This window comes from Rhincodon typus, chromosome 31, assembly GCF_021869965.1.
Source record: "Rhincodon typus isolate 14 chromosome 31, sRhiTyp1.1, whole genome shotgun sequence".
Classification (NCBI taxonomy): Eukaryota; Metazoa; Chordata; class Chondrichthyes; order Orectolobiformes; family Rhincodontidae; genus Rhincodon; species Rhincodon typus.
In genome coordinates, this window is record NC_063362.1 from 22,364,040 (window position 1) to 22,388,808 (window position 24,769).

Genomic DNA, 24,769 nt, shown 5'->3' on the forward strand with positions numbered 1-24,769 from the left:
ACGCCAGAGGCTGGTATTGCATCACCAAGTCACCCTTTATTTTCACTTGGAAAGTCCTTGACACTGATCCAGCTCTGAGAGCCTGTTGTCAGTGTCAGGATGTCTGATATTCACTTTTTATATCTGTCAGCCAGGGCTCCCTGATTGGGGCTATTAAGCTGGTCCCATCAGGGAACTCATATCCTGTGAGGTCCATCTGGCTGACCTTGTTACAATCGTTACAATCACTACATTCCTACCACTCTGAGGCCAAGGACATAGGCAAGTTCTTTTTCTAGTAGCTCCTCCTGGAGCATTTTAGCACCAGGTCAGTTTCCTCTGACTCTGCCTTGGATATGGCCAGCATGTAATGCACAGTAGCTTACCTCTTGTTCCTGAAGCATCTCAGAAGAAATTCATTCTCTTCTTCAGGCGGCAAAGGCATCGAGGCACCAACATCCACTGGACCTGACCTCATGTCCACCATCTTACGCATCTGGAGCCATTTCAGTAGTCCCTACACCAAACTACGTCTCCCATAGTAAACAGTCTCTCTTGTTTAGCAGAGTCTTGTATCCAGCATTGGCATTCCAGATGCTTGTTCACCCACCTCCTGAGCCCATGAAAGGACCTGCGTAGTCGATGTGTAACCAAGTCCAGGGTTTACTCAGCTATTCTGAATATGGGGGCGTTGCTGGCAGTAATTGTTGTCTTTGTTAGGACTCTGGGCATTGCCCCACCAACGCGGCTATGTCAGCATCCACTCGTGGCCAACAGATGCAACTTCTCTCCAGCATCTTCATTTTGGATATTTCAAATAACCCTGGTGGAGTTCAGACAGTATCTGGCAGCAACCTTTGCTCCCCATAATAACATACCATTCTCTCCTATGATCTGGTCTCCCTGCGTCCAAACAGGTTTCAATTCTGGTTGTGATGGCCCTTTGGTTTCCCCCATCACCTCCAGTTGTTTCAGTTTTGCCAGTACTGGATCTTTCTGTGTCCAAAGTCTGATATTGTCAGCTGTGACTGGAAGTATGTCCAGAAAATTTAAAACCATACAGACACTTCCAGTGGCAGTACCATCGATGGTGTATCTGCCAGCGGTAGGCAGATCAATGCATCCGCATTTGCTACTTGACCTCATGGACAGTGTTCCAACTTGTAATTTTTTGCACTAGGTATTAGAGCCCATCTCTGAATTTGGCCTGAAGCTATGGCCAGCACTGCCTTGTCCTCTAAGTGGACCTAACAGGGTTTTGTTGTCAGTTATTATTACAAATTTACATCTGTAAAGATATTGGTGGACTTCCTACTCCAAATATGACCACTAAACCTTCCTTCTGTATCGGGCGTATTTACCCCCTGCATTAGCCAAACCCCTGGAAGCGTACATTATTGGGGGGTTCCTCTCTGTTGGACCACTTATGAACTAATACTACCCCAATGCCGTAATGGAAGTCATCGCATGTCAATATCAGATCTCGCTTGGGATCATAAAGTGTGCCAACACCTTAGATGACAATAGCTTCTTCACTTCCCTGAAAGCTATGGTTTGGCTACGTGATCATTTCCAACGCTGACCCTTTTATAAGAGTTGATGCAAATCTGCCAGGATGGAGGCCAGGTTATGTATGAACTTTCATAATAATTCACCAGCCCAAGGAAAGACCTAAACTCTGGTGGAGATGTGGGAGCCAGGGCACTTTTGATTGACCTCACTTTATCTTCCAATGGGTGCAACCCAGTCTTGTTAACTCTGTAGCCCAAGTAGGTCACTTCGGGTGCCTAGAATACACATATCTCCCTTTTATGCTCGCCTAGGAGAAATGCCTAAAGGACTATATCCAAGTTCTCTAAGTGCTCGTTATTGTCTTCCCTGTTGTTAGCACGTCACCTAGATAAGTGGTGACTTGATGTAGACCTTGTAAAATGTTCTCCATCGTCTGCTGAAAAATTGCACAAGCTGATGATACCCCAAATGGCAGTCTTGTATATTGGTACAAATCCTTGTGTTTATTAATTGTAGCATACTTCTGGGAATCCTCATCTAATCACAGTCGCAAGTATGCATGGCTCATGTCCAGCTTCATGAAAGACAGGCCCCTGCCAGCTTTACGTATAAATCCTCTATGTGAGGGATTGGGTGTATATACAATTGCGAAAAAGGTTTACTATTTATCCCCACAAAGGTGAACCGACCTGTCGGACATCACAATTGGTATGACTGGTGCTGCCTATTCCACCAACTGGACTGGTTTGCTAATTCTTTCACTTTCCAGCCTTCACATTTCTGCCTGTACTTTTGCACATAAGGCAAATGGTACTGGGCGGGTCTTGCAGAATTGTGGAATTGCTTCCTGGTCAATGTGCAAGGTGGCCTTGACTCCTTCGATAATAGCTAGACCTTTCTGAAAAACTTCTGGGTTTTTCATTAAGACTTCACTCAGGTGGCCATCTTCTAATTGAAAAATATTGAGCCAATCTAGGTGAATCTTTCTCAATCAATTTTGCCCATCAGGTTTGGGCCTGAGCCTTTTACTACAGTCAGTGGTAACTGAACCAGCTGCTTCTCATAAGAGACCAGAGTTGAAGTTGTACCCTTAATCTGTAAAAGATTTCCCGGTATAGGTGCTCAGTCTAGCCAAAGTCTTGCACAAATTTAAGGGTTTGAGTCCAGAACAAATTTTGTTAAAGACTGACTCTGCGATCATTGAAACTGCCATACTGGTACCATCCTCCATTAGAATTGGCTGACCATTTCACCAGACATTTGTTTTGATTGGTTCTGATCTGGATGTTGCTAAGCAATTTAACTGTTCCAAACTAGATGTATGTAGATTTTCCAGGGTGTGCACTCTCCTGGATACCAGCCTATGAGTTCTCTTAGTCAGTTTAGGTCCAGTGGGACTCTTCTGCTGACTGGAGTCCGCACATCAGCAGCAACAACAATGGCTTGCCAGCCCAGATCATGAAGAAAATTTAAATTGTTTGCCCAAGGCTGGGCTTTGTTTTGGGGTTTTGCTGTGGGCTGTCAGAGTCTCTCTGTTCAGGATATGTCCTAAGTGAGACTATGCAATTCCCTCCTCCTAAGTGGTGTTCCCCAAGCTCAGTCAGACAGGAGAGGGTGTCAACTTCCATTGGAATACCCTGCAACTCCTATGCTCCACTTTCTGCATTTTCCATTAGTAAAGTCAGTTGCAGTGGCTGTTCCTAACTGTTCCAGTTAGGCTTCAGCTAGTAGGCACTTTTGCATGGCTATATCATTAATTGCACATACCAAATCAGTCTCTCAGCTTCTCAGTAGGGATTAAATCAAAGTCACATGCCCCTGCTAGTTGTCTTAACTGAGTCAAAAATCCCATTCCCTGGTTCTCAAATTGAGAAGTAAAAGCAATAGCGTCTCAGAATTCGAGGAGGCTTGGGCTCATAGTATTCCTTAACTAAATCCATCAACTCTTGAAAGGTTTTAGTATCTGGTGCCTCAGGGGAAGTTAGACTCCTAATAACCAAAAAAAAAAAAAAATGCTGCAGGACCACAAGCTGTCAGGAGAATTACTTACTTTTCATCTGCCTGGAAAAATAACGTATTCTTTACACATACTGGGCCCCAGTCTTTGACAGCAGGATCAAATGAGTCTAGCTTCCTAAATAATAGCATAATGCCAGAAATGCTTACCCCAACTCAAAGATAACTATTGCAATCAAATTTCCTCAGGAGCATGCTGTTCTCTTGTAGCCACTGAAATAACTGTGCAGAGGCTGGTATCTTGTCACCAAGACGCCCTTTATTTACATGAGGAAAGTCCTTGACACTGATCTAGCTCCCTCAGAGCTGGCTGTCAGAGTGTCAGGATGTCTGACACTCCTGCTTTTATCTATCAGCCATGGCTCCCTGATTGGAGCAGATTAACAGCACCAATCAGGGAACTCATTCTGCAAGATCTATCTGGCTGACCTCATTACAATCATTATAGTTCACTAATATTCTGTAGCAAAAGAAATCCTCCATCTTTACCTGGCCTGGCCTACATGTGACTCTAGATCTACAGCAATAGATTCTATTGAGGGGGAGAAATGTCTTTACTCAGGAGGTGGTGAACCTGTGGTATTTTATACTACAGAAGACTGTGAAGGCCAAATCACTAAATATTGCTGTTCCTTCAGTATTGCGAGTTCAAAATCCTGGATGTCTCTGAAATGGCATTCTGGGTCTACCTAGACCAAATGGACTGCAGCAGTTCATGAACAGAGGTCACCACCACCTTCTCAAGGGCAACCAGGAATGGGCAATAAATGCTGGCCTGCCCAGTGATGCCCACATCCCATGAATGAATTTGGAAAAGAAATAGATTTCTAGAGGCTAAGGGGTATGGGGAGAAAGTTGGAGTATGACATTGAAATAGGCGTCAGCCTTGATTATGTTGTATGACAAAGGGGGCTACATGACGTACTCTCGCTCCAATTTTCTAGCTCTCTAATGTGCTTGCCTCTTAGTTTCTGCCTTTGAAATGAAGGACAATTGGGGATGGCCCACAATGGCTCAGTGCCTAGCATTGCTGCCTCACAGCACCAGGGTCCCGAGTTCGATTCCACCCTCAGGCGACTGTCTGTATGGAGTTTGCACATTCTCCCCGTGTCTGTATGGGTTTCCTCCGGTTTCCTCCCACACAGTCTAAAGATGTATACAGTAGGTGAATTGGCCATGTTAAATTGCCCATAGTGTCCAGGGATGTTTCGGTTAGGTGGGTTAGACATGGGAAATGCAGGGGCAGTGTGGACTTGTTGGGACGAATGGCCTGTTCCCACACTGTAGGGATTCTATGAAATGCTGATCTTGCCAATGACGACCACATCCAATGGAGGTAAAAAAAAAGACCTGCAGTTCAGCCATCCTGTGCTTCCATTGCCATTTATTACCTGCTCTCTACTCAATTGGTAGCCCACCTCTGTGAACTTTGACTACATCTCACCTGACATGCTGGGAAATGACCTTGAAGTAAATTTCATGACCCTGGAGGGAAAAATCTGCCCTAAAGCTCAACCAGCTTTCCTGCATTTGATGCCTGGTACTGCCAGGAAAAGCACAGAAATGGGAGAAAACTGGAGGAGCTAAACAAAAATTCAGTATATCTCTTGCCACTGTCAGTGGAATAGTAAACTAATACAAAAGAAAAATTCTGTGGATCATGTAAATCTGAAGCATAAACAGAAAATGCTGGATATGCTCCAAAGCTTAGATATCAGTTCTGGAAAGAAAGAAAATGATTTTTCAGAGCTAGAAAATGTTATTACAGGTTTGAAGTAGGAGCAAAGAAGAAGGAAGGAGGAAAAAAAGGGGAAAAGGATAGTTCTGTGAAATTCGGGAAGGCAGCAGTGACAAAATGACAAAAGGGAGCAATGATAGTGTGAGATGAAAGGGATGGTAAAGGGGCAAATAAAGAAAGAGGTGGCACAATGCCTTCCCCTGTGGTGGTGAGTTTGATGAACGGGAGACATTTACCATCCTTCCACCTCTTCTCCAATTTAAGTCTGTGGTGGGAAGGCCCACGATGGCCATCCTACCCTGCTGTGCATACCACGACAAACAAACTTTGTCAAAGTTCAGGGAGTGGGGCAGGCTTCTCCATCAAAGACACTCACTGCCTTAACAAGGGACCCTGTATTAGGAAGTGAGGGAATCCTGTGAAGAGTCACCCCTCCCCTCTAGTTGGTGACCTCACACCCTGTGACACCCCCTCCCCCTCCAACCGGGATTCACCTATGGCCTGGGTGTCATAGCAAGTGCAGGCCTCTGATTGGCTGACAGCAGGATTTCCAATCTCAGTACACCCTGCCCCACCCCCAACCCCAGGATCCTTGATCCATGAGAAATCCACATCACTAATTGGCAAGTGAAACAAGAGAGAGAAAAAAAGAGAAAAAGCACAGGTCTTGCCATCTCTCCAATAGGCAACCAAGCTCCCATCAGCAGCATGGGATACCAGCCAAAATGGGTCTAGAGGAGATATGCATGGCAACAGGAGAATTATTACCAGTTCTTCCCGTCAGAGAAAAAAAAATGGGAGCAGGGGCTGTGATGTGAAATTGTTGAACCTCGTTTTGTTTTCAGAAGCTAAGCTAGTGCCTAATGAAAGATGAGGTGCTGTTCCTAAAACATCTTTTGAACTTCATTAAATTATTGTAGAAGGCTTAGGCTGTTATACTGACTATTTCTCTTTAAAATTTTGCTCCTCAGCAACCAGGTGACCGACCCTGCCAATAAAAATCTAGAATGTATGCAGCAGCAGCTCAACGCAGTGCTAAAGGAAAACCAGCAGCTGAACCAGGACAATCTTGTTTTGCGGCAGCAATTGTGCTGTGACCAGCATGGCAGCCAGAATATGAATCAGGAGATTTGTAACTTACGGCAGCAGCTTATCGCCAGTCAGCAGGAGTGCAAATTACTCACGCAGGAAAATTATACCATTCGGCAACAGCTTGCGTGCAGCCAGCAGGAAAACCAGCGCCTGAACCAAGAAGTGGCCAACATAAAGAAACAGCTGAACGACCTAATTCACTCTAAAGAACAAGTGGAAGACAACATTACCCAGGTAAAGATAACACAGTGTGGAGCTGGAGGAACACAGCAGGCCAGGCAGCATCAGAGGGGCAGAAAAGCTGACATTTCAGGTCGGGACCCTTTTTCAGAAAACCGAAACGTCAGCTTTCCTACTCCTCTGATGCTGCCTGGCCTGCTGTGTTCCTCGAGCCCCACAATGTGTTATCTCAGACTCCAGCATTGGCAATTCTTACGATTACTCAGGTAAAATTGCACTGCAGATGCCCTGCTGTGCCAATGCAGCTGAAAGTCCTGACGACGTTCCAAATATTCAGACCATGATTTTGGACTGACATTTATAAATTGCAAAAGTTAGGTTTAGTGGGTAGTGGACGGGCAGGAAAGTCCCCTAAAAGCACAAGTAAAGCAGAACAGACCTTGAAACATATTTTAGGACTCTTGTATGGTACCAGAACTGCACACAGGATCCAAGAAATCACAAATCTCAACTCCAAATTGAGTTTTTATTGGTAGATAACTGTAATTTTTGGAAAGCCATGACAAGTGTGCAAACAAAAACTGCTATGCAAAAGAAGCCGTAAGGTCATTCATTAAATAATTTTCCCCAGCTTCACATCACTTTGAGGGTCAACTTGGAAATTCCATGCCCATAAATACAGATGACTACATTGGCAGGTCAGGGGGACACTTACTTCTTCTAAATTGCAGCATTTCATAGAGGACACCAGTGACGAGAATTCATGTAGGTGATGTCACATTCTTTAAAAAAAACACTCTTCAGTCCCTGCCAGTGATGGAATTTTAGTTTCTAAAATTCTCAAAGCCTTCAAACAGTTTTTGAAACATATATGCAATGATTGTTTTCACCTGGTGATCTAGAACCCACTAACCCTCACTGCTATCACAAAGTGCCAAACAATGGTCATCTCCAAGTGGAGTGCATCTATCCATCCCCCTCTTAATATTTAAAAGCAGTGCTGTTGTCAGTTCCCACACAACCAACATCCTGTGTACATAATTATTCAGAAACTTAAATGGAGTCATCACATAAGTAGCATTTGTACAAGAGCAGATTGGAGGCTGGGTTTTCTACACTGAATAACTCACCTCCTGACTCCTCAAAGCTTTTCCATCATCTGCAAAGGAAAAGATAAGAGGGCTCCACCTAGCCACTGCTTATTGTAAAATTATACAATACAGTCCTCTTTCAATACTAGAATGGAAAATAAGCCTAGATTTTGACTCAAATCTCAATCTTCTAACCTGGAGGCAAGAATGCCCTATTGCTTCTAAAACATGATACTTCTACTAGTGCTACTTAGACCCTGACCTCATTCCAGCCTTGATCCAAACATCGACAAAAGAGCTAAACTCCAGATGTAAGATAAGAGTGACTGCTCTTGATATCGAGGCTGGATTTAATATAGTATGAAAGAGCCTGAGCAAAACTGAAGTCAGTGGGAATCACATTTGGGTTGGGGAGGGAGAGACTGTGCATTGATTAGAATCATACCAAACAGAAATAAAATGATTTGTGCTCATTCAAGGTCAGTCACACCCGTCTCAGAAAGTAGTTCTGCTGGAGAGTGTCTTAGGCCCAACTATCTTCAGCTGCTTAATCAATGACCTTCTCTCCAGCTTAAGGTCAGAAGTAAGGATGTTTGCTGATGATTGCATGAGGATCACCACTTGCACTCCTCAGACACAAAAGCAGTCTGTGTCCATAGATATTGTTATGGAGGGGAGGTCAAACCCCTCTGATAATTAAAACCGAAATAGCCAGAGAAGCTCACCTCACCTTGTGATCTGTTAAAGGAAATGTGAAAATGTTACAGAGGAGATGGTTAAATGAAGTGAATTCCCTCATACTCACTTTATAAGTAACAAGTACCAAGTTACTTATCTAACTAGCAGTGATCAAATTAACAGAACTACTAACAAACCAAACAATTCACCTCTAACTACTAACTATTCTCAAATAAAACAAAATTCTAATGGTATGCTGTTCCAATAAATACAACTCCCACTTATATAAACCAAAGTAATAAGAAAAAAAATAAAACTTAGACTCTCAAAACTACAGTCAGCACCCATCTTCCAGAATGTTCTGTGCCTTTTCTGCTATTCTTTGGTTAGGAATTCTTTCTTCATCAAATCCTTGTATCAGGAATATTCGCTAAGAGTGCCATGGTACTTTTTAGATGGTGCTTAATCAGCGAGCTTAAAGATTTCTGTGCGATCCAGAGTGTTACTCTTCCAATGGCAGTTTACTTTCACATGGATTTTCAAAAACTTCTTATATATCCTTGATGACCCGTCAATTTTCTTACAATAGGATTACTTCTAGGTTGTCAACACCATCAGATTTAAATTCAGTCGGTTTTCAGTCCCTAAGTATCTGTTTTAAATTAATTGGCTGATACTCAAGCTGGTTGCCTTAACATCAAAACAAGCCTAGGTTGCCAACCGCACAGACAATTGATACATATGTTTCAATTTCAGAACTGTCTGTGCATCTGCAGGCGCTTGCAGACTTTTTATTATCTCCAATCTTAGAGAAGCACATCACCTCTTAAAGGGCCAACACACTCTTCTCCCTTTTCATTTTTATAAACAAATTCTAACATCCTGCCTTCCAATTCACAAGTACTGTACCCAACTTTGCAACAATACTTTCTAATCAACCTGTTCACAGATGTTATTACACACCCCTGTGTCATAAGAGCATCAGTCTGTGTCTGTATGCAACCAGACCTGATAAGGTCCAGGTGTGGGCTGTTAAGTTACATTCATATCATAGAGGGCTCTTGTGGTGTACTGTTGTGTCCCTACATCTGAGCCAGGAGGCCCGGGTTTGAGTCTCCCCTGCTCCCAAGTTATATCACAAATCACTAAACAAGTTGATTTAATAAAAAAATCATATCACAGAAGTATCAGACAATGACCATCCCTAACAAGAAAGAACACAATCAGTGTTGCTGAGTGAAGATCCTGGAATTCCTTTCCTAACTACATTGTGGGTGTACCTTTACCACAAGGTGGCTCAGCATTATCCTCTTAAGGATACTTAGGAGTGGGCAATAAATGCAGGCCTAGCCAATGATACCCACATCCCATAATTTTTTTTAAGTACAGCATTCCCACGTTACAGCAGTAGTATCAAGCAAACATTCAAAGCATAAACCAGATAACTATCTGACCATCTATTCTGCTCGCAACAAAAAATGTGTCTGTAGCTCACTTACTGATTGTTCTCTTTCAGGTGCAGCTGCAAGCTCTGAAGTTGGAAATTAGCCAGCTGCAGAATTCGCTTGAATTAGAACAGAAAAATTCTTACCAGCAGAAACAAGCTCTAGAACTGCAGCTGGAGGAAGCAAATAACAGGGCTAAGGTACTTGAGCAGAGGAGAAAAGTCCAAATATTACTGCTGTTAGCTCCTTTTGATGCTTTACAGTGGCTAAATGTTCTCATTGATTTTGGTACTAAGGCACAAAAGCCTAAGCTGTGAGATATCTAATATCAATCAGTATAACGGTGCTATGGATGAACTTTAGTCAGGAGATGGGAGAATCAGTTTGGGGTCTGCTGTGCATTCTGTCCATAATTACTGTGATCTTTATTGGAAAGTTTTGACCATTAAATATCTTGCAAAATTAATTACATTATTCCTGATGCGTAAACATTAATAGTGACATGTCTGTGGAACTGTCCAATAGCACCAGTTAATGTGTTCTGACTGACGTTTATATTCGTTTCCCTGCATTACTCAGTTCTTACCACATGATGGCAACTGATGATATATAATGAACTCAATTTCTTAAGATGCATGGTTTTCAGCTGTTGCTGATCTTGGTTATTTGGAAGTGCTTTTTTGATAAGACAAATATAAATACTTTATCAATCCTGTTCTCAGCATGTGTGAGAATTATACTCCAAACTTTTCCTTTCTGTGTTTTGCTGCTAACACTGTTTTCAAATAGATTTAGTGGAAAACAGAAACCTGAATGTCAAAAGGTAATGAGCTGGAAATGGTCGGTCAGATGTCTAAGAGCTGAGGAGCTCGTGTTATCTGCAATTCAGAATGAATCATTATTTGACTTTTTTTTCTAAATGCAGCCTGTCCTTGCTGTTTGCTTTTAAGCATAAAATGTTTTATCGTTATCAGTAATAATCTTTAATCATTCCTCATGGTTTATGTTGGCCTTTTTGCTTTTGTTATTTACTACAAGATACATCTAGCTCATTTTTGAAGAAGCTGAGATCAATAGTCTCAGGGCCAGAAATGGGGCTTACAATCTCCTGTATGAATCAGCATAATGAATGCCCATTGGATGTTTACAGTAGATGTCTGTTCAATGCATCGATCAATATCCTCTCTCAAACTCATGTAATTGAACACATAGTCAGTAGCAGAGAAGATTCCCCACAGTGATATTTAAGGGGATCACCAACTACTTAAAGGTTAAGTTAGTGGTTGATTTCTATGTAAAGTGCTTAGTGCTTTCCATAATTGTTTTGAGTTACAAGATTCTTCAGGGACTAATATGGAGGTGCTGAGAAACATATACCTGCAGAAATCAACTGCAGTCAGATTAGTACGCATGCCGTTTGGAATGCAGCATGACTTGGAGAAGGTATAGAGGCCAGACTGATCAAGACAAGTTGCTAGAAGATGAGGGTTCGTAGCAGGACGTCATATTCAGCCAGAATGTGCAGGGAGTAAGTGAAGGTTATCAAGGAAAAATGTGTGAGACACCTACACTTCTGTAAAACATTGCTGCAGCCACAAATGCAACCCAGAGAAGGACAAGGGCTGCATTACCAGTTGCTGTGAAGCTGATTGTGATGATAGACTTTTATGCATTTGGCTCCTTCCTGGCTGGAAGGTATTAGCAACATCTTGTAGTTACCCACCTTTATGGTGGAGCAGGCTCAAGTGGATGGATGGGCTATTGCATATGTTTGTATATACTGCTTCATAAGGGAGGTCACTGAAGCTCTCTATTTAAAGAGTTAACTACATTTCATTCTCCCTTGCCAGAGTCAAGCAGGCAAAATGAGCATGCAGCTTCATTCAGATTGCAGATGCAGAATGCCATTGACATCACATACATTGCTTTGCAAATGCCTAATGCCAAATCTGCCCTATCTTGGAATTAAAAGGCATTCCAGTCCTTCAACATCCAGCTGTTATGTGACTACAGCCAACTAATTATGAAGATCAATACCCAGTAATCTGACATCAGACCTGATGTCTTCATTCTGTGGCGATCCAATACGCTATCTGCTGCAGACATGACTGATGACTAATGCATAATACTCAATGAAAGCCATACTGCCACATGAATTGTGATAGAACAGACTATTGGCAAGATGAAATAATGCTTCCTCCACCTAGACCCCTCATGAAGAGTTCTGTAGTGTTCAGCAAGTGTCTGGGTTCATGTTTGGGTCTCTAGCATGCTGCACAAACTTACCATCATGAGGGGACAACCCTTATAGAAAAACAAAAAGTGCTATCAAATAAGCATTCCAAACCAAATTTGTAAATGAAATCATGCAATGTTGGAGACAAAAATCAGCTAATCTCTGTGCACTCCTTTACTGCTCTGTCACTTTGCCTGCCCTAATGCTCCTATGCCGTACTGTACCCAGAGGGCGTAACATGGTTAATGGAAGCAAGTTGATTTTCAGTGTTGGAGACTACAAATCACTTTGGATGAGAACATCACGCACATCAAGGCCTGGCTGCAAACTGCCCCGTCTCAGCGTGGGAGGCAGCAGTATTGTTGACAGGCAACAGCAATGGAGTAGAGGTGTGACAACAAATGCTGCCTCCCTGAGAGATATCAACATGTTTATTCTCCATGGATTCATTGCCATTCCCCGAGAGTGGTGTCCTAGCAGTTCTAAAATCTTTTGGAGGATAAATTGCAGAACTGCTTTGACATCCAGCATGCCTCTTTGCAGACTGTAATCCAGAGTGATAATAAAAAGTAAGAGGAAGTGTTGGTCATTTAACCCTTCAAGTATGCTCTACCATTCAATGAGTTCATGACTGATTTGCCTCTGCAACGTCTTCTTGCACAATTCCCATATCCCTTGATTCCCTTATTATCCAAGATTCTATTGATTTCTATTTTCAATATACTCAACAGCTGAGCATCCACAACTCTTCGTAGTAGGGAATTTCAAATGTTCACAACCCATCTGAGTGAAGTAACTTCTCACCACAGTCCTAAATGGCCAATCTTTATTCTGAAATTGTGACCCTCAGTCCTAGACATCCCATTCAGGGAAAACATCTTTCGAACATCTATGCTATCAAACCTGTAATGCTGTTGAACTTCATTGAGATAACCCAGGGTACTTATGCTCTCCAGCAATACTGTTTACAGGAATTCGTCCAATAAACCTGTGCTCTCATTCCAAGGTAAAGTGACCAAGACACAGGATCCAGGTGTTGTTTCACCATGACTGCACACAATTGCAATAAGATTTTCTTTTACTTTTATGTTTAAATCCTTTTGCAATAAATACTAATATACCATTCGTTTCCTATTTCCGATTGTTTGCCTGTTGACAATCTAAAATTCATTTAGAAGGACAATCAGATCCCGTGTGGAAATGAATATTGTATTTTCCATATTCTTACTATTTAAAAATATTCTGTTTTTTTTTCCTAGTAAAGTCGATATCTTCACGTTTTCCCACACTATAACCAATCTACCATTTTCTTCCTACTGATTTAACATGTCTAAATCCTCTTACATCCTCTTTGCGTCCACTTCATAGCTTGCTTTTCTACCCATTTTTGAACCATCAGCAGACCTACATTTAGTCCCCTCATCTAGCTGATTCATATTGTAAGTAGCTGAGGCCCAAGGTCAGTTCACTAGAACGTTGACTTGCGATGCAGAATGGTGATGCAGAGTGTCGCTAACAGCATGGGTTCAATTCCCGTACCAACTGAGATTACCCTCAGGAACACTCCTTCCTGACCTGTCCCCTTGTTTGAGGTGTGGTGACTGTCAGGTTAAAAGTCAGCACCAATAGCCTCACTCTAATGAAAGAGCAGCTCTATTGTCCATTAGAAATATGGCAAACTTACCTTTCACCTTTATCAATTTCTTAACTGTCATCCTTTGTTTAATTTTAAAATCTGCCCAATCCTTGGCTTTACCTTTTCTTTTTTAGTCTCTTCCTTTAATCTAAAACTATCTTGAATCTAACACAAGGATAAAATATTATAATTACGGCAAAGTGAAATAAAAAGAATGCTCAAAATATTCAGCAGGTCTGGCTGCAAATGTGAAGAGAGAACCTGGGTGAATGGGCGAAATCTTAGTGGGACCTTAAACTTGTGGTTTATGGTGAAAAATGTGGCAGAATAACATGAGAAGACCAGTGAGGCTTATCCCGAAAGTGGGAGCAACTTGGCGTCTTTCTGGGCATCAAGGCAACAACAAGTTAAGGGGGATTATTGTTTGTTAATGACCTTATTAATGACACATCTCTCCTCATTAATATGCCGCTTTCTATCTTACCACCCATCACCAGCAAACTGCAGCCTGAGTTCATTTTATTTGTTTTCGCTTTTGCTACCTGTAAATAAAACTCCCATTTGGAATTGTCCAATCGCTTGCCTGTTCATGATGTTCCTCTACTAGACTGTGATGAGATGCGGATCTAAAGTGGGCACTGGGGACAGAGTAGTGGTCACCTTGAGCAAGTGGTTAGACACGATGTAGCTGAGGACAAATAAACTGTGTATTGTAGTGATTAAACAGTGACCCGGTTGAGGGAATACTTTTCTTTTGTGCAAGGAAATGTTAGTCATGCTGGCCATGTGCCATGAGTAGCATGGCTTTGCGTCTGCAGTGCTGTTATGTTGCTGGTGAATGGTGATATTGACTTGCCAAGATTTGACCAGGTTCACAACAGCCTTTTAAAGATGGCCCAAATGGCAGTAATGCCAGTCTTTCAGTGGATATCGATGGGTGGAAAATTGTTTCAGGAACAGAGGGTGATGGAATTGGGCTAGAATCAGGTCACAGAGTGCCATATGGGTGGGGTAGGTGATTAATCAGGCAAACTTGATAAGACGCAGCAAGAGATCTCACTATGCCTCACAGTAAGATTCAGTCCAACCTTTCAGGTTGCTGACTTTGTCAGATCTGGAAAGAAGTTAGAAATGTGGCAGTTTTAAACCAGACAGGAAAGTGAAGGGGCTGATTTTTCTGTGATTGCTGGGTTGTAGGAGTGATTAAACAACCAAAGAGATGATATGGAAGACAAAAAGCAATAAGTAAAGGAACAAGTGATGTCTGTAGTGGAGGTGTAAGTGGAAAACAGGCTTTAATAAATTTCTGAAGAAGGGTCTCGACTCGAAACGTCAGCTTTCCTGCTCCTCTGATGCTGCTTGGCCTGCTGTGTTCATCCAACTCTACACCTTGTTATCTCTTTAAAAAATGTTGCTGTCAACAAGTAGGGCCAGAGCTTATGATCTGAAATTATTGAACTTATTGTCAAATCCAGAAGACTGTAATATGAATGAAAAGAGGAGTTGCTATTCTTTGAACTTGTGCTGAATTCATAGGAAAAGTGTTGGTGGCTGGGAACTGACAGGTCAGAAAAGAACTGAGGCTTAGGGACATGCTGGCAAATTTAATGGAGATGTTCTGCAACATGTTTGAACAGTTTGCATTTGGACTCCCAGTATAGACGATGTCCCAGTTGTGAGCAATGAATGGACTATAATAAGTTGAAATACATGTAAGTAAATTGCTGTTTCACCCGGAAGGAATGTATGAGGCCTTGCACAGTGAGAGGGAGAAGGTCAAAGGGCAGGTGTTGCATCTTCACCTCTGCATGGGAAGGTGCCCTGGGAAATGTTGAAATCTCACAGTCCGTTTGAGAAGTATGAAACTGACTCTTACTTTTGTCTCAGTCACAGGAACTGTTACTGCAGCAGCAAACAGAGGAGTCCCGGCAGGTGCGGCAGGATTTACAAAGAGTGCATAATCTGTGCAGTACTGCAGAGAAAGAACTGAAGTACAAGAGAGAACAACTGATAGAACTGCAAAGGCAAATTTCTCTGCTTGATCAGGAAAATAACCGGGTAAGCATGTGAAAATGGTTAAAAAAAAGGTCCATAACAAAGAGTCTGATGTTTTAAAGGTAATTCAACTAAAGCATGTGAAAGAATGAATTAATTAGATTTTAGCAAGTTGAATTGTTACATAGATTTGAAACTAGGATGTAGCCATCACTGACTATAATCCAGAAATTTTACTCTCTAATATTCCTGTTCAAATTGACCTGTATTCTGTTATAGTAAAGATTACAGTGCAGAAGGTGGAAATTCAGCCTATCTTGTGTGAAAGGTGCTAACAATTCCTGCTCTAATATCAGATAATCTTACATTATCACTGATGTTTTTGTAGTCACGATATCTGAAGAATTAATGACTCTACTGAAGAATCCATTCCTCTAATAAATGCACATCATTTTGTATCTAAGGTTTGAAATGCCCTTTCACAGTGATTTATATCCATTCATTTAAGGGATGTGGGTGTTGCTAGTTAGGTCAATATTTATGCCCATAAGGATTAACCAGATTGTTGTAGGTTTGGAGTCATATGTAAACCAGACCAGGTAAGGCAGGCAGGTTCCCTTCCTTAAAAAGACAAAATGAACCAACAGTGGTTACTTGATTTTCATTGAGCTAACTTTTTATTCCAGATTTTTATTGAATTCCAATTTCAGTAACTGGCTGCAGTTGTCACCTCCCCTTAAAAAGTTCACTTAAATGTCAGTGAAAGTTTTGATTTTTCTTTTCCTTCCTTATTTGTAGCTCCTGGCTTCTCTGACCTCTGACTGCCAGTAGTTCCCAGAAAAGCAACCTGGGGTAAGACTTCCTCTGATTGCTAAGTATAGAATGTGTTTGTGAAGATTTCATTTGTTTGAAAGATTGTAAATTTGTTCCATAATGTCAAACTTTAGAATTCTTCACAAATGCAATGTATTATAAGAGGAGGAATGTCTCAGATTCCCTTCAGAAGCTACATTTTGCTTTTAGAAGTATTGGTATGGGAGATTCTTGCTCCCTGTAATGAAGTAAAATGGTCAGTTTTTCCAGCCCACCATGTGGCCAAGATCAAATATTGATGTTTTTGAACTCAGAGTTTGATATCCTGGGGCTGGAGTTGGGAACATGGCTGAGGTATTAAATGAATATTGTACATCTGTCTTTACAAAAGAGCAGGCTGTTGCTCACTTCATGGTGATAGAGGAGAAAACTCAGTCATTAGAAGGGTTCAATATTAATAAGGAAGAAATCTTGTATGGGAGGCTCAGATTTCCTTAGCCTCCTGAGGAATTAGAGAGATTATTGTGCTTTCTTGACTGTCATGTCAATGTGGGTGGACCAGGACAGATTGTTGGTGATCATCTATTCCAGGAACTTGATGCTTTTGACCGTCTCCACCTCAGCATCATTGATGCAGACAAGGATGGCCTTCCACTCCGCTTCCTGAAGTCAATGACCAGCTCCTTTGTTTTGCTGACGTTACTGGAGGGATTGTTGTCTTTACACCAAGCTGCTAAGCACTGGAGCTCCCCTGTATTGTGTCTCATTGTTGTTTGAGATCTGACCTAAAACGGTGTCGTCAGCAAACTTGCAAAAGGAGTTGGGGCAGAATTTGGCCACTCAATTGTGAATTTATAAGGAGTATGGTAGGGGGCTGAGTACACAGCCTTGTGGGGCTCCTGTGTTGAGGATTATGGTGGAGGAGGTGTTGCCGCCTACTCTTGGGAAAAAGATTTTTATGTAGAAGATAGGGTACAGGAAAGGGGGAAGGAGTAAATGATAGGTGGAGATAGAGCACAATGAGAGAGAAGGACAGTTGGACAGTCAAAGGAATGGTAACAGTCAGCCTAGGCGAATGAATAGCTGCCAGTAGGGACTATTAGTGGCTAACAATAGGCTGTGTGTAGTAGCAGACCATGTGATAACAAGGCCTAGTGTGTGGGGGTAGAGGTAAGGACATGGAGAAGGTGCCTCAAGCCCCAAAATTGTTGAATTCAATATTGAGACCAGAAAGCTGTAGAGTTCCCAAGCAGAAGATGAGTTTCTGTTCTTCCAGCTTGCACTGAGTTTTGCTGGAGCACTGCAGCATGCCAGAGACAGAGATGTTGACAAGGGAACAAGGTGGTGTGTTGAAGTGGCAGGCAACTGGAAGCTCAGTGTCTTTTTTGAAGCAGAACATAGGTGCGCTGCAAAGTGGCTACCCAGTCTAAGCTTCGTTTCCTCATTGTAGAGGAGACCACATTGTGAGCAGCGAATGCAGTAGTCTAGATTGTGTGAAGTGCAGGTAAAGTGCTGCTTCACCTATAGGGTGTGTTTGGGCCCTTGGATACTGAGGTGGGAGGAAGTTAACGGATGTGTGTTAAACCTTTTGCGGTTGTTGGGGGAGGTGCTGTGGGGCTGTGCAAGGCATGTTGAGAGTAAAGGATGAGTGGACCAGGGTGTCCCGGAGGGAACGGTCCTTGCGAAAGGCTGACTAGGGAGGAGAGAGGAATATGTGTCTGGTGGTGGCATCCTGCTGGAAGTGGTGGAAATGGCAGCTAATGATCCTCTGGATGTGGATGCTGTTGGGATTGTAGATGAGGAAAAGGGCGACTGTATCGCTGTTATAGAGGGAAAGAGAGGGTTTGAGGGCTGAAGTGCGAGAAATGGGTCAGACCTGGCTGATGGCCCTGTCAACCACGGTGCTGGGGAATCCTCAATTGAGGAAGAAGGTGGATATTTTGGAGGACCCCTTGTTGAAGTTGGCATCATCAGAACAGATGCGATGGAGATGGAGGAACTGGAAGAATAGAAAAGAGTCTTTACAAGATGCAGGGTGTGAGGATGTATAGTCAAGGTAACCGCCAGAGTTGGTTGGTTTATACTGGATATTGGTGGCCAGCCTATCTCCAGAATTGGAAACAGAGATGTCGAGGAAGGGAAGGGAGGATTCAGAGATGATCCAGATGAAGGTGAGAGTCGGGTAGAAATTGGAAGCGAAATTGATAAACTTTTCCAATTTCAGATGAGAGAGGGAAGCAGCACTGATGATATCATCGATATACCAGAGAAAGAATTGTGGGTGGGTTCCGGAATAGGACTGGCGCAAGGAATGTTCCACACACCCCACAAAGGGACAGGTGTAAATGGGGCCCATGCGGGTACCCATGGCCATCCCTTTGACCTGAAAAAAGTGAGAGGAGTTAAAAGAGACCTTATTCAGAGTGAGGATGAGCTTGGCCAGGTAGAGGAGAATGGTGGTGGGTGGGGACAGTTCATACCTTTTTCCAGGAAGAAGCGGAGAGCCCTGAGCTCATCATGGTGGGCAATGGACATGTAAAGGGATTGCATGTCCATGGTAAAAAGAAGGTGGCTGGAGCCCACAAACTGGAAATTCTGAAACTGATGTAAACCATCAGAGAAATTGCGGATGTAAGTGGGAATGGACTAGACAAGGTAAGAAAAAACCGAGTCAAGTAGGAAAAGATGAGTTCTGTGGGGTAGGAGCAGGCAGCAATGATGGATCTGTCCAGGCAGTCCTGTTTGTGGATTTTGGGAAGGAGGTAGAAGTGAGCTGTGTGGGGTTGGGTGGCTATGAGCTTGGAGGCAGTAGCGGGGAGATCACCAGATGAAATGAGGTTAGCGACCTTTGTGAACACGGTAGCCTGAAGTTCCATAGTGGTGTCATTGTCCAGGGAGAGATAGGAGGAGGTATCAGAGAGCTGGCACTCAGCCTCTGCAATGTCGCGGTCAGTCCGCCAGACAACACCAGCACCATCGTTGTCAGATTTAATTACAAAGTCAGGGTTGGATCTGAGATCATGAAGTGGAATCAGTTCACGGGGAGATGGAATGGCTGAGGGGGTTGGGGGGGCAGAGAAATTGAGGCAACCAATGCCACATCAATAGTTCTCAATGAACACATCGAGTTCAGGTAAAAGGCTAGAGGGAGGGATCCAGGTGGAGGGAGAGTGTTGGTGAAGGGGTCTGTGGGACAGAGAGTGGATCTTGTCTAAAGAAATGGGCATGGTGGCGAAAGCGATGAGAGAAAAATTCAACATCATGTCATGCCTGAAATTCATTAAGTTGGGGGATGCAGAGGGATAAAACTTAGACTTTTGCTGAGAACGGAACATTCAGCATCAGAGAGTGGAAGGGATAGTAAATATATGACAGGAGGTGAGTTTGCGAGTGGGGATGGAGTTAGAGGGAAGGGGAGGGGTGGAAGATTCTAGAGGGTCATGGGTATCTCTTGGATGTTGTGGAAAAGGTAGCCCTGGTATAGAGGTAAGTTCCACAGTTGCACTGAGTCAAAATTGTTTGCTTAACTTTTTATAAATTTATATTCATAGGTGAATTTGGAGTACAAAACAGCACAGTGTAGGCTGTCTGAACTGGATCAACATAACTTAGTTTTGAAATCTGAATGTGAATTGAAGCAACAGAGGCTAAAAGAACTGGATTTGGAATCTAACAAGACCTTCCACCTCAGCAAACAGTTAAAGAGTGTACAAGATGAACTCGTAGCAGAAAAAAACAAAACTCTAAATGCAGACAAAAAGGTGAGAATTGAAACAGAATTAGCTGCTTGGGGGCTGTTTGTAAATTGAAGTTTGATGCATAAACATGAAAATTTGAAAGGATTATTCACTCCAGTGTTGACGTTTGTGTTTCTTCCTTTGGGCTTTGCAGCTGACTACAGCAGTTAATTTTGTAATTCTATTCAAATTCTATTAAGACTAACTTCTTTAATTGTTTATTAGTAATAACAATAATTTCTTTCACTGGTAAAACAAAAGCCAACTATGGCATAAGGGCAGTGATTTGAACTACAGTGGAATCTGCCTGATTTGAAGTCAAGGTGTATGTTGCTACTATCTGTGATTGCATTTCTATCAGAGGGAATCTCAAAGCTATGTGGAGGTGGCAAGTGTTCGCATTGTTCCACCCAGCGCATCCTCTGCCTGGACTTCCAAATGACATGTTTTCATACTGTGAAGCTAACCAGTTCAATTAGATTGACATTCCAATGGGGGACTGCATTGATAAAATATTATCTTCTGAGATGATATTAAACAGAGGTGCTATCTGTCTGTTTTGACATTTCTGGCTGATGTTGAGCCCTTGTAGCATCATTCAAAGCAGAATTCTGCCTTATCGCAGTCTTTTGACCAACATCCCTTCCTCAACCATTAGCATTAACGACTGAAAAATGATCATTTCCCATGCTTTCTGAGAATTTTTTTGTAACATTTTCCATGAAGCAACAATGATTGCAATTCAAAGTAATTAATTCTTTGTGAAATGCTTTGAGATGTTTTTGACAGATGTAATGTGTTTCAGTATAAGTATCTTTCTTTGCCTTTCATTTCTCTTCTTTTCCTGCCTGCAATAGATCAGGTTATCCAGTAACCTTCATTTAACTAATGTCTATCAGCAGTCAACGATCATCAATTCAAACTAGTTGTGGCTAAAGTATGTCTTAATTTATTTAAAATTTTTAAGTCAGCTGAGGTACATCCTCTTTGCTTTCAGATTACATTTAGCCAAGTGGAGTTCAGTTGAGAATACACTCTCAGTCGATAAATTAAGAAATAAAACACTATCCAATCAAAACTTGGGACTGATGTGCAAGAACAGCTTAGCCGTTTCTTTCTTAAAAAGAGTTTCTTATATTGTAATCTTTTACAATAACTGGAGCTGTACTGTACATCTTTTGTATAGAACTTCAGCTAGTAAACAAATCAGTTATGCTTTTTCTTTCTAAAAAAAACTTCTCATTCTCAAGCCCCTTTTCCAAATCTGTTCATCAGCACTAGTCATTTAATTTTTACATGAATAAATTATTTGTGAAGTGCTGTTTGTAAGTTATCCAAAATACTTCTTATCTCTTTTTCCCTCCCTTTCTCCCATGGACATTCACAATGTGACCTGGGCCTAAAGACTGCAGAGCTACAGCAGCACTTGTGCAGCATTCAGCATCAGCTGCGACTCTCCGAGGCACGAAATAAGGAGAGGGAAGTATTGGAGTCAGAACTAAAGGAAAGCAGGGACATAGCAGCCAAGCTCAAGAATCAGCTACAGGAGGAAGTCCTTCAGAGGTAAATTCTGGACAGACAGGAACCCATGATGTTATAGAAAAGAAAGTAAACTGTTGTGTAAAAGAAATGAAATCAAGCATGTAGACTTACTTCACTACTTTACTCAGGTGGCACTGTGACTCAGTGGTTAGTACTGTTGCCTCACAGCGCCAGGGACCTGGGTTCGATACCAACCTCGGGTGACTGTGTGGAGCTTGCACATTCTCCCCATGCCTGCGTGGGTTTCCTCTGGGTGCTCTGGTTTCCTCCCACAGTCCAAATTTGTGCAGGTTAGGTAGATTGGCCATGCTAAATTGCCCATAGTGTCTAGGGATGCGAAGGCTAGGTGGATTAGTCATGGGAAATGCAAGGGGATGGGTCTGGGTGGGATGCAGTTTGGAGGGACAGTGTGGACTTGATGGGCCGAATGTTTTACTTCTAACGTATGTTATTATAAAAGACGAATCAATCTAAAAAAAATCATTCTTACCAAACTCTGGATTATTAGTTGTATTATTATATTCCATAGCCATCAGCTGCACATCAATCTAAACTGTTTTCTGCTGGAGTTCCATTTTAGTTCTATCCTGTCCCCTCCCCAACTCCCACCGCCACTACCCAGTTGCTGAGTACAAATGCACCAAGGTGTGGAATTGGTACAGGCGGGAATTAAAAGTTGAAGACCTGACTAGGACAAAGTTGGAGGAATCCAGACAGGACAGCTGACACAATGTGACAGTGGCTGCTGTTCCTCATCACATTCTGTGGAATGCTTGCATGTATGGATATGTGTGGTCATCGAAAGAGGACAAGATTCTACCTGGTTGTGGATCTCCTCCTGGCGGGAACTTCCTACCTGCTGTTTTGTTTCACATGTGAAGAATGCCATTTTGGTCAAGGTACTGGAAGAAATCAGGGGCAGTGGAATCATGAGTTCACACTTGTACGAGAGGAGTGAGAAAATTGTGGGCTAATCTTTTTTTATAGAAAGAGATATCCGTATGGACTGTGGAGCAAAAGCCTCAAAGCTATAAGAAAAGAATGCAAAATTGAACTTATTTTTCTTGCAGAAAGTGTGTACATTATTGGGACTTTAAAGGGTGGGTTAGGGTTAAAGGTTGGATAGTTGTAAGTGTAACTTGGTTTCCTGAAGCACATGTTTAAGAAAAAATAAAAACAGCCTTACATTTGATTTGATTTAAGCGCATAAAATTGAATCTCACAAGTACATTTTCCTACGCAACAACGAATATGTTAAGTAAATTTCCTGAAAGCACAGCACAGCCTGTGTAAACACAAATGTGCAATGATTGTATGTTATCGCTATACTGATTATGTTTATTACATAGAAATGTTCCCAAACATATTAGCATCTGGGCTTTTAAGCTGAGCTATTTATCCACTACCCGCCCTTCATCTTGCCCAGCTGTATGCACAATAGGAAGGAAGAGGGTTGCGACAGAGGGGTGTGGTTTAAAAATGAATAAAATGGAAACACATATCTAACCCAGCACATATACACTTGTTGTCATTTGTATGACGGTAGATTTCAAGGTATCCAAGTGTCCCACCATAGAAGCAGGACTTTTCTTTCATATAATTATATGGGGTTTCCACTTTGCAATTGGAAACCGCTTTAAGTTTAAAGTTTCTGCTTAGGATTTTGCAAATTGAGAAGTGATGGAGAATTGGAAGGTGCTGGCTGTACAAGGCTGGAGTCTTTTCCACCAGGAGTGTTCCCACACCAGCATTCCCCTCTCCTGCTCATATCCTTTCTCTTACTCATTAACACATTCAAGCCCCAGGGGTTTCTCATACCCAGATACCCTCACACTGTCCACAAAATGATCAGGGAGTTAGAGATATTGTACCCTGTCTGTAATTCTCCATCTGTATCTTGTTAGGAAACTTGCAGATCAGAACACAGAAGAGCTCCAGAAACAAATCAAATCAATGTTAGAGAAGGAAGGGTGCTTATCACGGGGAAAATGTGATCTTGAGCAGCAAATACAGCAACTGGAATCACGGATGCATGTTCTGGAAGAGGAAAAGGAGGCCTTGTATTCTGAGGTAAGCTACTTAGAGATAAAACATCAATGAGTGACACTTAATTGTGTTGTCCATGGAATTAGATTTTCTTCCATCAGTGTTGTTTCTTGAATATCAGAAGAAATTGATTTTTGACCAGGTGTAAGAACAGGAAATAGGAGTAGGAGTATGCCATTTGGCCCCTCTAATCTACTTCTCCGTTCAGCTAGATCATTATTGCTTTTCTAACTCATCACCGTTTGATTGATATATTTATTTATTGTCACATGTACCAAAATACAGTGAAAAGCTTTGTTTACAAGCAGTACAGGCAGCAAAGGATGTACAGATCAAAAAAGACTAAGACAGAGGCATACAGGTTACATTACACAGGGCATGCAAGATCAGCATTATTTGAGGCTAGAAAGTCAATTCATCAGCCTGATAACAGCTGGGAAGAAGCTGTTCCTGAACCTGCATGTGTGTGTGTTCAGGCTTCTGTATCTTTTGCCTGTTGGAAAAGGTTGTAGGACATCTTTACCAGGCTGCGATGGGTCTTTGTTGATGTTGGCAGCCTTTCCGTGACAGCGAGCTGTGTAAGTGGAGTCCATGCATGGAAGGTTGGCTTCCATGATGATCTGGGCTGTGCACACCACCTTCTGTAGTTTCTTACGGTCCTGGGCAGAGCAGTTGCCATACCAGCTTGTTATGCACCCAGACAGTATACTTTCAATGGTGCACCTGTAGAATTTGTTGAGGGACCTTATGGACACACCAAATTTCCTGAGCAGTCTGCGGAAGAAGAAGCGTTGTTGTGCTTTCTTGATTGTCACATCTATGGGGAAGTCCAGACAGGTTATCAGTTATCGTCACTCTGAGGAACTTGATGCTCTTCACTCTCAACTTCACTTCTGTTGATGTAGATGGGAGCGTGATCTCCTCCTTTCTTTCTGCAGTCAATGATCAGTTGAGTCACTCGACTTGAATCTGCATGTCTGGTTTTCAGTAGGGAGCAGACTTCCTGGTTCATCCAAGGTTTATGGTTGGGGAA

At 42.2% G+C, this 24,769-nt stretch overlaps 2 protein-coding genes across 3 annotated transcripts in view; both read left to right on the forward strand.

Moving 5' to 3' along the window:
* The window catches only part of zmynd12 (zinc finger, MYND-type containing 12), a 234,970-nt gene that overhangs the window by 123,853 nt on the left and 86,348 nt on the right, over positions 1-24,769 (forward strand). The window lies entirely within an intron of this gene.
* ccdc30 (coiled-coil domain containing 30) overlaps positions 1-24,769 on the forward strand; it is a 146,761-nt gene that overhangs the window by 94,316 nt on the left and 27,676 nt on the right. For both annotated transcript variants that reach the window (XM_048615040.1, XM_048615041.1), the window contains exons 17-22: positions 6,217-6,571; positions 9,803-9,931; positions 15,491-15,661; positions 19,963-20,172; positions 21,554-21,711; positions 23,595-23,760. In XM_048615040.1, coding sequence (XP_048470997.1) covers positions 6,217-6,571; positions 9,803-9,931; positions 15,491-15,661; positions 19,963-20,172; positions 21,554-21,711; positions 23,595-23,760 — 1,189 coding nt within the window. The remainder of the gene's footprint in view (positions 1-6,216; positions 6,572-9,802; positions 9,932-15,490; positions 15,662-19,962; positions 20,173-21,553; positions 21,712-23,594; positions 23,761-24,769) is intronic.